The sequence below is a fragment of the Mustela nigripes genome, chromosome 14 (genome assembly GCF_022355385.1).
Source record: "Mustela nigripes isolate SB6536 chromosome 14, MUSNIG.SB6536, whole genome shotgun sequence".
Lineage (NCBI taxonomy): Eukaryota > Metazoa > Chordata > Mammalia > Carnivora > Mustelidae > Mustela > Mustela nigripes.
In genome coordinates, this window is record NC_081570.1 from 37,915,940 (window position 1) to 37,932,267 (window position 16,328).

Consider the following 16,328-nt stretch of genomic DNA (forward strand, 5'->3'; position numbering starts at 1 on the left):
GCAGGACCAGAAACCAGAAAGCCTGTTCTGCAACTTTTAGCTCCCCTTCAGACAAGAGGGCTACTGGAAGGGTACAGTGATCCAAAGAGGTGAACCACCAGATCAGTACGGACTGAGGAAATAAACACCTGGCTTGAACAGACGGACTTGCCAATATCCATGGCACTCCAAGGCCAGCGAAGGTTTGCCTGAAGAAGCTTATGAAGGATTGCTCATGCCATCTCTAGAAAGTACTAGTTACCCAAGACCTTCCCACTCCTTTCCTCCTCTCCCTCATCCTGCTCAACCTTGGAAGGCTGAACATCTGGGGTTAGCAAGTTGGGGGGCAGGGGTGCTGCAAGACAAGCTGAGCAAACACAAGTCCCCTTGAGCTTGAGACAAGCCTGAGCTGGAGGACGGGGTGGGTTTTTACTTTGAAGAGCCATGATGGCTTTGACTGGACCAGACATAGTCATTGCTGAACTGAGACTCTTTGGTGACTAGAGTTAATTAAAAAACTTTTAATTTCCTGAGAGATATTAGAAAGTCATGGGGCCTGCCAGAGCTTTTATATGTCTAGATCTAGATCTGTAATCTATCTCCATCTATCTGTAGGGTCAGTGGGGGACAAAAAATACTTTCTAATTGCACCCTGTGGGCACAGCTTGTTCAATGGACCTGTTACAGAGTCCCCAAATCTTTCCCCTTCTCTTCTTCATTGACTCTGCCTATGTTTCTTTCATCACCTGCTGCTTCGGGCACAGCCCCAACTACCCTCCAGTATTTTGGATGCACGTGTCCTCTCTCTGTCATCCAGGTTCTCCCCTGTATGTCTACATCTGCCAGGAAGGCTGTCCCCCGCAACCCCTCCTCCTGCCTGTGTGCCTTTTATCCTCTAGGTCTGAGACTTAATTTCTCTTCTTCCGGGAAACCTTTCTTCCCTCACCTCCCTTCCACTCCTGCAGGGTTACCTGACTCCCATATGCTTCTCTGACCGGCAGAATTCCCCTCTGCCCTAGTATTGACTCTCTGATGCTGCTGTCTCTACTTTTCTCCCTCCTTCCAAACTATCTCCTCCTTAAAGGCAGGGCCCATGCCTTATCCATCTATTTCTAGTATTTAATGAGTTGTGTTCAATGAGCAAGTAAATAAATGATATCTCCACTGTCTGATGCATATTTCAGAGAACCCGGTGCAAGGCACATAGTAGGCTATACATTCAGACCAAGCCAGTTATCTGAATTCTAAATTTCTGCATCTTTTCTGGGGCACACCAGCCATTCTCTTCTCTCACAGCCAGCATTTTCTGATTTCAATATGCCCACAACTATAAGTCTATGTGTAAACCAGTTTGCTCAGGACCCAAGGTCTCTGTTCCCAGTGTTTTCCTCATCCATTATGTTGAAGAGCTATTTCCTGGAGCTTGTAACCAGACCATAAGCAAAGGCCAGAGAAGCTCTGGGTTATTTTATGATTCCAGTTTAGCCTTTCTCTCACTTTCTCTTATTTTTTTTCTTTCTTTCTTTTTTTAATCGTTTGAACAGAGCATATCTATTACTTGGCAGGCTAGTAAATTATAAATAGGGTTTGCTCAAGAATGGTCCAAAATTCTCCAGAATTTATCATTTCACAATGACAACAAAAACAACAAACCACAGGAAGGAAAGGAGAGGGATGTTTAATGGCACTGAGTGTGTGCCCAGTGGTTTATCTGCATTCTTCTATGTAATGCTCAAAGCAACCCTGTGAACCAAATAATCATTATCCTTACTTTACAGATGAAGAAACTGAGGTTCAGAGTGGTTAATTAACTGGGTTAAGGCCCTTAGCTAAAACGATGCAAAGCAGAACTGACACGCAGGACTCCTATATCAGATACATGGACGCAGACCATCATCAGCCAGGGCAGAAGCCTCTGAAGATGTCCCCTTTTTAGATTCTGTTAAAAGTCATGCATTTTTCCTTCTAAAAAATGAACTATGCATCCTTACTCACAGTTTTGCATAAACTATGGACAGTTCATAGGCTCTTCTTGAAGTCCATGCAGAAGCCCCTGAGTTAAGACTCCCTTAACTAAAAGAATGAAAGTAGTTCTGGGCTTTGCCTGACTGGCTGTCCAGGACACCTTTGTATTGGTTTTCCCGATTAGACTGAACGCTTATGCTCATGGAATCACCCCATCTTTAGACTCGCCAAACAACAGAATTATGGATTCTTGATTTCATAAATTTATCTAAGCATGGGATTATAAAATTTCAGATTTCAGAGTCAGAAAAAAAATCTTAGACTATCAGAGCCGGATGGGAACACAGTAGACATCAAGTCCACCCGTGATACCACGGCTCTGATAGGTAGAAGTCTCAGACACGGAAGCTAGAGAAGGCAGGTTCCCCAGTAATGGTGGTGGAATCAGTGTTTGCCCCAGAGGCAGATCATCAGGTTAAAGACTCATCCAATAAAAGGAAAGCTATGCAGTCTGCACGGGGGTGAGAAAAGTGGGGGCAGAAGGAACATCTATCTGTTAAGTACCTATCATGTGCCAGGCAATGCCTGTGGATTGGAGACACACAGCATCATTTCACTCTGGCAAGAACCCTGCAGAGTATTATCACTACTTTCAGCCTTATGAACGGGGAAATAGGCTCAGAGAGGTGAGATAAGCAGCCCAAGGTCACATAGCAGGGGAAGCATCAATGACTGTGTCAGTTGCTGCATTTCCCTGATGGAGTGGAGAAGGAAAGTTGGAAAACAAGCCCCAATAACATTAGCGGTTCCAGGGAGAACAATTAAGCTGACATATACATATGTTCTAGTGGGTGGAGAGGCGGATGTTACTGTGGGCTGGAGTGTAACATCCCTCAGGATTCCCTCCTCCCTCATCCCTTCCCTGGCCTTACTCTCCCCCAGCATGCCCTGGATAACTAATGTGTCCTCCATGTGCCCTGACGGGAGAAGGGCCACTCTGGGGGGCAGACGTGCAAACCCTGCCATGGGAACCCTAAGACCCCACTCTGTGAGCCACTTGGTGTTGGAAGGCCAAGGCCCTCAGTTGTGGTGACTCTATGAGATCCTTTGTCCCATGAACCCCACCGACATGGCCACGGCCCTTGTTCTAACAGCCCCTTCTTCACACGAATGCAGGTCCACATTCACAGTTGCCCACGCCTTTTGGATGTTTTAACTGACAGTCACTGAATACTGAAAGCTGACAATGCAGATTCACACACATTACTTCATTTTAACTCCTTGCAGCTCAGTGAGGTTTAGTGCTATGTCCTCCCGTTATAGAGGAGGACACTGAGGCCCAGTCAGATGACAAAAGTTGCCCAAGGTGACACATCTGGCAAGTGGCTAGGCCAGGATTCAAACCCAGATTTGTTTCCATGAAAAATTTGCTCTTTGCTCAATGCCCCATTTTTTGTGACGGTCTCGATTTAATTTCCATAGCAGGGATTAGGAGAGCGATGGCTCAGGTCCCTCTGTGAAGGGGACTGGCTCACCTTGGGGAGGTCACAAGACTTGCTGAGGGGCAGTTCAGGTCTCCCGAGTCCCGGTCTGAAGGACTTCCTCCCAGACCATACTGTCATTCCAGCCTCCCTGAGTAGACCGAAAGCTCTGGGAGTCAGGGACCTTGGCTTGTTGTTGAGTATTTTACCCCAGGTGCCTCATAGAATTCCTGGCACGTACGGACAGTGTGTTTATTTTGATGAATGAGGACTGGGTGTTGAGGGGGAAATCTGGGCCTGGGCCAAGCGGGGGTGGTGGGCAGTCTTCAAATCAATGCATTTACTTCCAACACAAAAGCATGTGAGGTGCTGCGAAAGCACCTCTGGCATCAGAAATCAACCACAGACTCAGTGCAGGTCTCCTTGGGTGGGACCTACCGCTCACTACGAATAAATCTGTGGGATCCCTTCTGTCACGCATGCTCAGAAAGGCAGGATCGGGGAGAGTGAAGCAGGAGCAGTGTGAACTGCCACCTATCTGTGTATAATAGGAGTTAGCAGGTCCTGGAGAAGTCATGGCTACACATCAAGTGTGGGGGTGGGGGAGGGGCAGGGAGGAATAGCAAGGCACATACAATTGGCCAGGGTCCTCTACCCAGAAAAGAGCCTCCTCCCTTGGCCTTGAGATATTAAAGCAGATTTTAAGATGACTGTCTTAGGCTTGGCAACTGGAAGGAGGGGGACTCTCAGTTCTTATCATGATCTTTCCAGTGTTCTGCAGGATCAGGAGCACCATTCTAACACCTGACCTATCCTTGGCGCACCCTTCCTTCTGACGCCATCGCCCTGCCTCCCATGGACTCAGCAAGGTAACTGGATCCCCCAGAGCCACCAGGCTGCTGCTGACTGGGTGGACTAGTCTGGAGCCATACCCCAACCAGGGAGATTTTCCTGCACAGAGTATGGCAGGAACTCTGGAAACTCTGGAAACACTCACCCAAGGTTGAAAAAGGCTAAAAGGAGCACTTCCACTTTGGGAAGAGAGGATTTATATATATATACACAGAGTTAATATTATCCCTTTCCTTTCTCCTCTGTCAACTAGAACCCTTTTTCTAAGAAAACTCAGTGTTAGGAGAGGAGAAATGGGTCAGTCCAAAAACAAAAAGATAAAGGAACACAAAAACTGTCACAACCTGTCACAATTCTTATGCAGTGACCTTGATATTAAAACCAACACCCAGGAAACCAGAATGATGAAAGTAGTCCCTAGAAAGTCCAACAAGCTGGAAATAACCTGCAATTTCATTATAACAAGCATAGGGGTTTTCAGAAAATGTTGTCATGAAGTCAAGAGGAAAAACAATTTGGTGAAGGAAATGCCAAATTAGAAAGAAAGATGTGCAAAGGATGGGAAGGAAGGCAGGGCGGACAGAGGCATGGGAAGAGAAGGAGAGGAGAGGAGGGCAGAGAGAAGAAGGAAGACAGAGGGAGGGAACATAGTAGGGAGGAAAAAAAAACACAGAAACTCGAGCTAGAAGGAGAGAGGACAAGGAGAGGAAAATGGATACAATGAAAACTGGTGAGCAGAGAGAAGAGAAAGAGGGCAAGAGTGTAAAAAGATTGGAGGTGAAAAGAGGTTAGAAGGAGTCAAGACCACTCAGGGCTTCCTCAGCAGCCCAAGGGACGGTCGTCCAGACTGTGTGCTCACATATCTTAGATGGCAGAAGACTCACTCCATCATGAGGGCATGGAGGGGAGACAGAGACGGGAGCAGTATAAGGCCATAGCAGAGGCAGGTGGGAAGGCGGGGGGTGTCCATTAGCAGGTCAAGGGCCAAACAGGACAATCCAAAGATGCCATCAGCAGAACAGCCTCCATCCTCACCCCAGAGGGTCAGCCCTCACCGAGCTGGAGACCAGATTCCCAATCTGCCCATTAAATCTCACCAGACCTGGATATTCTCCGCTAGATGCGGGCTGGCCCCGGGTGGGGCGGGCTGGCCCCGGGCGGGGGGGGGGGGGGGGGGGGGGGGGGGGGGGGGGGGGGGGGGGGGGGGGGGGGGGGCGAGGACTTGCCAAGGATACAGGCTTCCTCCGTGTAGGGCACCGCGGCTGTGGTGCCTCCAATGATGTAGCTATAGAAGGAGACCTCCAGGGTGTAGCAATAGGAAGTGTGGTCCAGAAGCCCCCCGAGGAAGCGACGTCCGGTTCCTGCTTTCACCGCATCCCGGTTAAAGGATGTGCTGGACTGGGAAAGACAAAGCAGGGAGGAGAGAATCAGGACCGGGCCCCTGCTGGCTACTGGCATTCAAGCAAGTCTTACAACACATCTGGGTCTCAGCTTCCTCCTCTGAAAAGTGGGATGTTAATCACACATCACAGGGTTTTTATAGGGACTGATGAAATAAACAGAACTAAAAGAAGGCATCCAACTTTGGATAGTGACTGCCATGCAACAAATATTTGTGGGAATCTGAATGGGGATGGATGAAGCAAGGGAGAGCAAACAGAGAGCAAGAAGCGTTGATACTGTGATGATTATCAAAGTTAAAACTTGGGCAGTGCTTTCAACTTTATAATGTTGTTTCCCACACTGTGTCTCCTTTATGCTTCAGACTAACCCCCTGATGGAGGTGTTGCCGCTTTGCCCCTCTGGGAGAGACACAACGAGGCTCACAGAGATGGAACATGCAAGGGACACAGCACAGATATGAACCGAGGACCGAGTGACTCCAGACATCCCAACCCTCCTTTGCATACTCCCCCTCCACTAGGGGCAGCTGAACTCCCACCCAACGTCACCAGTGGGCAGGGATCATGGCTGTTCCTCTGCTAGGGTATTGGCCTCACCCATCCTGGTGGACAGAGAGAGGACAGGAACAAGCAGGTTGGCATCTCATGGCCTCTGTTCAAAAATGTGCGAGATGGGGGCACCCAGGTGGCTCAGTCATTGAGCATCTGCCTTCAGCTCAGGTCATGATCCCAGAGTCCTGGGATCAAGTCCCACATTGGGCTCCCTGCTCAGTGGGGAGCCTGCTTCTCCCTTTGACCCTCACTCTGCTTGTGCTCTCGCTCTCTCTCTAATAATTAAATAAATAAATAAATAAAATCTTTTAAAAATGCAGGAGATGTTAGGCAACTTGCCTTGTTTGGCTTAGCCTCAGTTTCTTCATCTATAAAATGGAGGTGATAATAATATTTCTTTCACAGAATTGTGAGGGTGACTCATCTGTGGTTAAACGGGGCATTCTGTGGTTACCCGTGGAGCTCCGAGTAAATAAAGAGACTGTGATTTTAATAAGAGAATGTGTGTCTTGTGAAGCAGGGTATAAGAGAAGAAGGAAAAGAGGGAGAAAGAAAATAGCAAAACAAGGCAGATATTTAGAGACAAGTTTAAACAAAGAGAAGCGTGTGTGTGTGTGTGTGTGTGTGTGTGTGTGTGTGCGCGCGCGCGCGTATGAATTCTGAGGTAATGAAAGGGGTCAGAAAATTAGAATGTCACATCTGAAAGGACCCTTGAGGTCCATACAGTGAAATTATTTTAGAGTCAGGTTCGGAGGATCAGAGAAGGGAGACAGAGACTGGATGAGAACCCTGGCCTTGAGCTCTTAAGTTGGCTGCAGTACAGTAACATCAACCGGCAAGGCCAGAAACAAAGCTCCTTGACTGTGCCCCTTTTGTTTGTCATGGAAGCCTCAACCCTGTGAGGGTCTCTGAGGCCTCCTGGAGAATATGGCCCAGGAGACCACAGTCTGAAATTCAGCAGTTTCAAAAAGCCTGGGACTGGCCATCCCGTAGATTCCTGCAGAAACAGGCATGGCTCTTTCTACCCCAGAGATGCAAATTGCTTTGATTCTGCCACCAAATGCTGAGTCACTGCGCTGCACATACTGAACTTCTCTGGGCCATAGGTGTCTCTTGAATACAAAGAGGAGACTGAGCCAGTTCCTTTCCCGGCCTGGCATTCAAAACTTCTGGGATTCAAAGTGTATCTTGCTTCATTCAGTGGAGAAATTCATCATCTCCACTAATGTCCAGGCCTGGAGCAATGGGCAGGGAAGTTTTCAGCTCATCACCTTCAAAAATTGCTATGACCTTTGTGGGACTCTCCCCCCTCTGGCCACATGGAAATAACAGGCCTTGGACTTTCAGTATCAAAACAAAGGAAAATGTACAAAAACTCTCTCCCATGTCCCCACAGCCCATGCTGATTCTCTTCCTTATCTTCTCTCCTTGCCGTTTTCCAGTACTGCTTTTTGCTACAAATTATTCTCGCTGCTGAGTCTTCCTCCGCGTGTGAGGTGGGGAGTAACAACCAGTCTCTGGGGTCTGCTGAGGTCTTCACTGTCTGCAGAGTCCTCGGCTGCCTGTTACTGCCTCTGTCCTCCCAGGAAGCTATGATGTGGGCAGGGCAGAACATGACCGCCCACAAATTATTGATGAAGAAATCAACACCCACAAATGGTCATGGACGGAGGGAGGGAGAACATGGCGGGCGCATGTCCCCCTTCAGCAGGGAGTGAGGCTCCTACTAAAAGGGCCGGATGAGGAGAAAGTAGACCCCAGACCCCTTGGGGTAGGAGGAGGGTGTGGTGGGTACTTGGTGAGTCCCTTATCTTGCGAAAGCCGGGGTCACCTCAACTGAAACAAATCCCAGCTCCTCAGAAAGACCAGATGCTGCCTTTTCCAAGACTCTCCCCGCTGACTGGTGAGGCACTGCTTGTTCACCTCTGTCTTTATCACCCCCACAGGGCCTGGCACCGAGCTGGCATCCTGAGAACAGTAAACCCCACTGAGCTGAGTGAAGAGGAAGGGGAGGGAGCTGGGTGGGGGCTGCTGAGAAAGAACTCTTGACCTACGTAGGAGAAGTCCTCGGCATTCTGGCACAGGAGCTTGGGGAAAATGGCCTGCCTCTGGAACCGTTCCTCATCCTCAAAGATGTTGCCATACATGAAGCCGTTCATCATGGTGGAATGGGCGTGGATGTCAATATAAAACTCCAGGCTTGTTTTCTGTTGAAAGAAAGGATGACAAATGAGAAGTCTGGGGTCACAGAGCTTGCCTTAAAGGACCAGATGCTAAACACAGTGTGCAACATACACACACACACTTCCTCCCGAGCTACGCCTGTGGGTCAGACTTAGCACACCTCTGCAATGTAATTGGAAGGGTTAAGACTTGTGAACCCCAATTTCTCCTCACTTCTAACACCATCTGCCCCTGGGGGCTGAGAGCACTACCTTTAGCAGCCCTCTTCAGAGTTCTGAAGGGGTGAGGGCTTTGGTGGGTTGTATTGGGAATGTTGCTTACCCAGAGCAGTTAATAACATTTGTGACTAAAGGCACTAACCGACTCTGTTTTTCTGATTAATGAGAAATACCTTCAGATGACACAATTGTATTTCTATTGGGGCTGCTTAGCGTTTGGGCCCAACCGGGCCATTTCTAGCTGAGGAGGTCTAGGGGAGATCATGGCCCTACAAGGAGTCTCAGCTTTCGTATTTGGCAAATGGGTCATTTTACTTCCAACCTCAGAGAGTTACGGTGGGAACCAAATATTGCAGCGATAATTACTATCATTTATTGCACACTTTAATGCATGCCGAGCACGACTCTGGGAGTTTTACATGTGACATATTAATTCTTTTATTTAACCTCATTTCATATTGCCATACCTGCTCCCCAATAATATATAAACAGGGCATGGAAAAAATAGTACACCTTATACCTTGTACTCTGTAAAGATGATTTTGACTTTCTCTGCTCTCTACTTACACATATTTAAGGGATTCCCTAACCTGATATGGCATTATTTGCACAAATTCCAAACTACGAGCTCCCTGAAGGTAGGGAGAGGGCTGTAAAGAGCCTGTGGCTGGACATAAAGGGGGCTTAGGAGCTGCATGCAGATTGACTGGGCCAGTGACTCCAGAGAGACTGCCCAGACACCAGAACAGACTGGCAAGAATCAGGGAAATTTTTTGGCTCCCAAATCTTCAATGTTCCTCAAATCTGACCTTCTTTTCTTATATATCAGCCCAATGTATACCTAAAAATCCTTTCTGAGAGAGACAGAAGCTCTGAGTTTGAGAGAGGCTTATCTAGCCTAGCAAAATGGAGACTGAAACCCAGGTCGCCTGACCGCCGGCACAGTTAACTTCCAACCATCAACGGGTCAGCTCTAGAAGTGGCCAAGGCAAACCCTGGTCATCTTTCCATCCCCTTTCGAGCATTCATTTCTGGGAAAGGAAGAGAGACTGTGTGTAGAAGGCTTCTTCCTCCTTGGGACACTTTCAAACGAAGTTAAAACCAAATGAAAACTGTGTTGCTTCTAGAATGTGGGCCTGATGACTGTCATTTCATTTGCCTCTGAGTTGGAGTGAAAAATTATGTCTTGCCGAGCTCCCAACTCTCTGGGTAGCATAAGCTGTCTTTGGAGAGACACAAGATGCACTGCTCTGTGTGATATTAAACTCATCATTTTCAGCTTTGGAGGTGGAATACACAATGATTCAACAGGAGCCCTATAAAAGTCATCTTCGCAATTTTATTTTCTTCAATTGTCTGTCTTTTCCTCTGAGCTTTTGATGAGCTGCAGAGGAGAGGAGGAGGCAGAGAGATGACTTAAGAAATGTGTAAGGAAAAGAAAACTACAGTTTCTAAATCTCTGGACGCCGAAGCTGGAAGCCAGCAGCTTTGACCTTGCCAGGCTCGGTGCTGTGCAGTTGTGGGTGGGGATGGGAGGCGCGGGGTGCTGCTTGCTGGAAGCTGGCTGGCCAGCCACTTAGCAAAGGAGTAAGAATTAGAACCTGGTTCTTCTGGTAACATTCTGGAGTGGCTTCCGCTGCCCTATCCTGACACCTGGCACCTGGCACCTAATGTGAGTTTACTTTAAATAACCAGCAAGTTGTACTGATGGATCTATGTGGTTCAAAAGTCAAAAAGATATGGGAGGGTTTATAGGGAGAAACCTCTATCATTTCTTCCAATCTCTAGGCACCTAGTTTCACTCTCCAGAGGCCACTCATGTTATCGGATTCTCCTGCTTCCTTCCAGGGATGCTTCACACACAAGTAAATATCCATCCCCTACCCAACCCTGCTGTCCCCAGGACATACAAATGGGGGCACACTGAACACGCTCTTCGGATCTGCTTTTTTTCTCCTAACGTGTCTTGGAGGTAATTTTTTTTCAGTGCAGAAACAGTTACTTCATTCTTTTTAACAGCCATATATAAACTGTATAGCCAGTCTCCTTTCGACAGACATTTAAGTGATTTCCAACCTTTTCCTGTTACCAAAAATGTCTCAGTGATTGATTCTGAATATATGCTATTTCACACATATATACTTATACGTAGGATAAATTTCAAGAAGCAGAATTTCAGGGTCCCCTGGGCATTGCAGTTCTGATCAATACTGACAGACTGACCTCTCCAAAAAGATCAGTTCATACTCCTAGCAAAATATTACAATGTCTCTTCGGCAATTAACTTGACAACATGGGTGGAACGAAACTTTTTGATATCCGCCAATTTGGTGGGAGGGTGAAATAGCATATCTAAGAATAGTTTTTTTTTTTTTTTTAAAGTAAGCTCCACACCAAGTATGGAGCCCAACACGGGGCTTGAACTCACAGCCCTGAGAACAAGACCTGAGCTGATATTAAGTGTCAGATGCTTAACCAACTGAGCTATTAAGTGTCAGATGCTTAACCAACTGAGCTATCCAGGCACCCCTAAGATTAGTTTTAATCTGAATTTCTCTTAGTATAATTCTCTTTTATTGCTTGGTTAAGTTTAGGCTTTTCATACATTTAAGAACCATTTGCATTTTGTTTTCTATGAATTGTCTATTAATTTCATCTACCCACTTTGAAAGCTGGAGTATTAGTTTTTATGTTTAGTACAAAAATATTTTTGCTCTGCTTGTCATTTTTTTTCACTTTACTTCTACTTTCTACTTTTTTCCAGTCAGCAATTTCTAAATGCTGATTTTTTATACAGATTTATCAATCTTCCCTTTTGTGGTTTCTGAGTCAAATTCTTTCATCATTTCATCTATTAATTTTATTGTTTCACTTTTTTATACTTAAATATTCCATTTCAAATTTAATTTACATGGACCTAGGTTGTGAGGTAAGGATTGCACTTTACTGTCCCACACTATTTATGAAACTGTGCATTTTCTCCCCACAGACTTGAAAAGTCATCTTTACGATACATATTTTTGGTATGTATTTGGGTTTATTTCTGTGCTTTTTATCCTGTTCTAATCATTTATCTAGTCATGTGTCAATACCACACAGCTTTAATTATGTTAAGTTTATAATGTATCTTGTTTCATTTTATAGTTTTAAGTGTAGTTAACATCTGTCACCATGCAACTCTCTTACAATCCCACTGACTAGGTTCCCTATGCTGCACCTTTTCTCCTCATAGACTTATTCCTTCTATAACTAGAAGCCTGTACCTCCAACTGCCCTTCCCTCATTTTGCTCATCCCCTGCCCCTGGCAATCACCAGTTTGTTCTCTATAATTATAGGTCTGTTTCTGGTTTTTTGTTTGTTTGGTTTTTTTAGATTCCATGTATAAAGGGAAATCATAGGGTATTAGTCTCTGACTTCTTTCACTTGGCATAATGCCCTCTGGATCTATCCACATTTATCACAAATACCGAGATCTCATTCCTTTTTGTGGCTGAGTAATATTCCATCACAGATACACATTTATACCAATCTTTCTCCATTCATTTATCAATGGACACCCGGGCTGCTTTCATATGTTGACTATTGTAAACAATGTTGCCCTAAAAATAAGGGTGAATGCATCTTTTCAAATCAGTGTTTTATATAATGCATTTTAATATTTGGAGGGCTTATTATCACCTCATTATGGTTCTTTTCCCAAATATTCCTGTATTGTCTTGCATATTTTTCTGTATGATCTTTATGATTAGCTTGTTTAATTTTCTTTTTCCCCTAACCCTGTCAATAGTCTCAATAATATAATCATCTTAGACTCCGTATTACCATAGGACGAATCAACTCTTGTGACTGGAGCCTTCCAATCCAAGAATATATTTTGACTTTCCATTTATTAAAATTTTCTCTTGGGTAAAGCAGGACATTTTTAAAAAGTTTTTGGTTTTGTTTTCATATAAATCATGAATATCCTTTTTGATGCCAAGGCAGCTTACATTTTTACTTGCTGCTGTAAATGTGATGCTTTCTTCCATGAACTCTTCTAATAGTTCTTTAAATAAAAAGGTTCTTATTCTTTTTTGTAAAGTTTATTTATTTTTTTAGAATTCTCTATACTCATCAAGGGCTCAAACTCATGATCCCAAAATCAAGAGTTGCATGCCCCTTCAACTGAGCCAGTCAGGTACCCCTAAAGGCTCTTGTTCTTGACATATTGAATTTGTACTCCATACTTCACTAATTCTATTATCATTTGTAATAATTTATCATTTGGTTTTCTTGGATTTTCATTTGCTTATTCAACAAATAATCGCTTAGTGCCTATGATGTATCAGACAGTGTTCTAGGCATTGGGTATGCACCAGGGAGTGTGCTGGGTCCTGGGGATAGAGCAGTGAATACAACAGAAAGTTCCTGAGCTCCAAAAGTTTACAGTCTCTGAGGAGAGAAAGGGAATAAACAAATCAATTAATAAACACAAGATGTCGGGAGGCATTAGTGCCATGGAGGCAAATAAAGTAAAGAAGTGGAATCGAAAGTAACAGAGGTTTCTGGAAAATTGGCAGCATGAACAGAGGAGGAGAGTTAGTCTTGAGGCTATCAGTTGGAAGAGTTTTCCAGGTGAAAGGAGAAGTAAATGCAACAATGACGCGCACTTGGCACGTATCAGGAACATCAGGGAGGTCAGGATGCCTAACCTAGTCTGTGAGAACAGAGAGGCAGCAACTCTTCACTCTGTCTCAATTTCCTTTTTTTTTAAAGTGACTCTTGGATTCTTGCTTGGGCTTTGGTAAAGTACTTGCTGCTCTGCATCTAATCTGTGTGATAAGCATGTCTGTGGGTATATCTGTAAGCTCTTTGAGGACAGGGAACGTGTCTGATCCAAGTCCCATCATCTTTACTTACTCAGCTATAATAGCTTCTTCCCCAGTTTCCTGGCTGCTCCAGAGCGATCTTTTTAAATGCAAACAAATCATCATGTCACTTTCCTAGTTGAAACCTTTCTGTATTTTTCTACTGTTCACAGGACAGAATGCAAGCCCCTTCACATATTGTGGAAGGCCCCACATGGTCCAGTCCCTGCCCCATCCAGTCTCGGCTGGTGCCCCTCCTGGTCTGACACCAACCACTCCAGCCACCTAGAACTACCCAGGGTACGTGGACCAGCTACGCTCATGACTTCTGTCTCCACATTCACACACCATAAATATCTCCTCTGCCTGGAATACGTTTTCTCTCGATCTGGCTAACTCTGATGCAAGCTTCACATGTAAGGCAGAAACTGAGCGGGTACTCAACAGTCTCCTTTTCCTGGACTGTGGAAGACATCACCCCCTTTCCCTTGCAACTTGGCTGAGGTCTGATGGGATGTCAGCAGTGGTGATACGTGCCACTTCCAGGTCTGACCATAACCCTCATACACAATCACCCACATTCTCTCTTGCTCTTGTGCATGGAAGCTACATGTATCATAAGAAGGAAGACAGAAGAAGCCTATGTCCCTGAGTCCACACTGGGAGGAAAACAAGCCTTTTGCCCCAGGTCGAACTGGATGAATACTTTACTATCCTAAGCTGCTGAAGTTTGGGGATTGGTTGTTATAGCAGCTAATGTTATTCATCTGACAGTACTAAAAAATCACAATTCAAATAGCCTTTTATTCCTCAAGATGAGGTAACAGCCTCCTCTGTGCTCTCATAATTCAAGACACAACTCTCTGTCTCATGGCACTTACCACGTGCCATAAAAACACTTTGTTTATTCCTATCTCCCATTAAAATGTGAGTTCTTCCAGGGCAGGGACCATACAGTATTGATTTTTTAAATCCAGAGGACAGAGCAAGGCTTGGTGTGCAGTAGGTTATCGTTCAGGCTTTGGCAGAGGAATGAACAGGAAATAAAGTGATGGAACAACCAGTGAATGATAGGAACGAATAGATGCAGCCTAAATTGTCCCCAGCAGTCAAATGAGGCCCCTTTCCATGGCCAGTCAGGGCAAGGAGTGTGTTGCTAATGCAGGGCCCTTCATTATAAGTTCGGACTGAGATGAGAAGGGAAGGAAAGCATCTCTGTTCTTTCCTTCCAAACTTAAGAACCTTAATTAAAACCAAGTGATGAAGGGCTGTCCCCTTGCCAGCAGCCGACAGCTCATCCTGCTATCAGGGGCCTAAAGAGTAAATTAAAATCAGCGCCAATAAAATTAAAACTACCTTAGGGCATATTTGCAACATAATTTAGTGTGGAGTTGCTTCCTCCTAGACACCAGGGAGGAAATGGGTTTTTTATCCCCCTACATTCGGAGCCGCTTCCCTGCTTCACCTTAGATCTGTGCTCGGTGCTGCAAGTTGGGGCTGACTCCCTCGGATCCAGACAGCTCTTCAGTGTTCAGTATGGGTTCGATCCAGAGAAAGAAGGGGGATGCGACCCAGGCCGGGCAGGGGGCTTAGTCCAGGTTGGGTGAGCAGAAAGAAGCTGGAGCTTCTGCAGGCATAAGCATAAGAGAGGAGGGCGAGCTGCTTTGTCCTTCCTCCTTCCAGAGGAGCAGACTGGAACTCCGAGAGCAGCAGTAGCTGGCACAGCCTTGTGCCATGGAAAGTGCCAGGGCAGGGACCCAAGTCCCTCTGTGTCCTGCTGTGCTCTCAGGGGCTTCCAGTCTAGCAAGGCAATTGCCCTGGTCTGAGGATTACCAGATCTATGCGGGTTCCTTCATCTCTGAGCTGAGGGACTGGGAGGTCTGGGGACTCAAGGATCTCTAAGGATCCTAGCAGGCTTAGCCTCTCAAACTCTCAAAGGGCACTGGTGGGGGTTCAGGAAAGGAGCAAAGAGCTTTAGAAAACTTCCAGACAGTTCTCCTGCTGAGATGTAGGGGAAGCTGTCCCCAGGAAGCTGTCTCCCCTTGAGCCTCAGGAGAAAAAGCCCCAAATCTAATCTTTTTATTATCAACTAAATTCTTTCCCTGTTTTTTTTTTTTTTTTAAAGTTAAAGTAGAAAAGAAAGCACAATAAATATGAAGCTAAAGGAAAAAAGAAAAAGTTAAAGTAGACGTTTATGGAAGTCAGGGTGCATGTCCTAAGGCAGGAAGAACAGTTTTTCTGAAAAACTGAGAACGCTTTCTTTAAAAACAACAGAACAAATGAAAAAAAGTCATTGTCTTTGTCATGCATAATCTAGTCCTCTGAAGTGGCACAGTTATGGCTTCTCTGGCTCAGCAATGCCCTGGTTACGGCGGAACACAATTTCTGGTCACAAAGGATGTGAGGAATCAGTGGGGACAAGAAGAGGAACCACCACACAGGAAACCCAGAGAGTCGGCCCAGGGAACTGGGCGGGTGGGCTGTGGGCACTTTTTCCCCTGCCTTCCTCCACCTTGTGCTCTGGACCTGCTTGCAGCTTCCAGACACCCGCAGCTACCCTAGCACGTGTGTCCTTCTCCTCTGTTTTTCCTGCCTGCCATTCGTGCAAGGTGGAAATGCCTATCTTCCCCATCCCCCTCCCCGTCTGCTAACAGCTTGCTCATCCTCTGCTGCTAGGCCTAATGGCCCTTTGTCCTAGAGCCTTCCTGGAACTCTCTCAGGAACAGTGGCTCTCTCTTCTGGACTACCATAGATTTTTAAAAAATATCCTTCTGCTAAGGTGTTTATCATCCAGTTTATTCATTCATTCTTTTGACACATACTTGCTATGAACTTACTGTTTCTAG

At 45.7% G+C, this 16,328-nt stretch overlaps 1 protein-coding gene across 1 annotated transcript in view; it reads right to left on the reverse strand.

The window, feature by feature from the left end:
* Positions 1 to 16,328, reverse strand: part of LOC132000847 (cytosolic carboxypeptidase 6) — a 747,331-nt gene that overhangs the window by 40,465 nt on the left and 690,538 nt on the right. Inside the window, exons 7-8 of the mRNA XM_059374673.1 lie at positions 8,287 to 8,439; positions 5,513 to 5,675 (exon numbers count right to left, since the gene is read on the reverse strand). Coding sequence (XP_059230656.1) covers positions 5,513 to 5,675; positions 8,287 to 8,439 — 316 coding nt within the window. The remainder of the gene's footprint in view (positions 1 to 5,512; positions 5,676 to 8,286; positions 8,440 to 16,328) is intronic.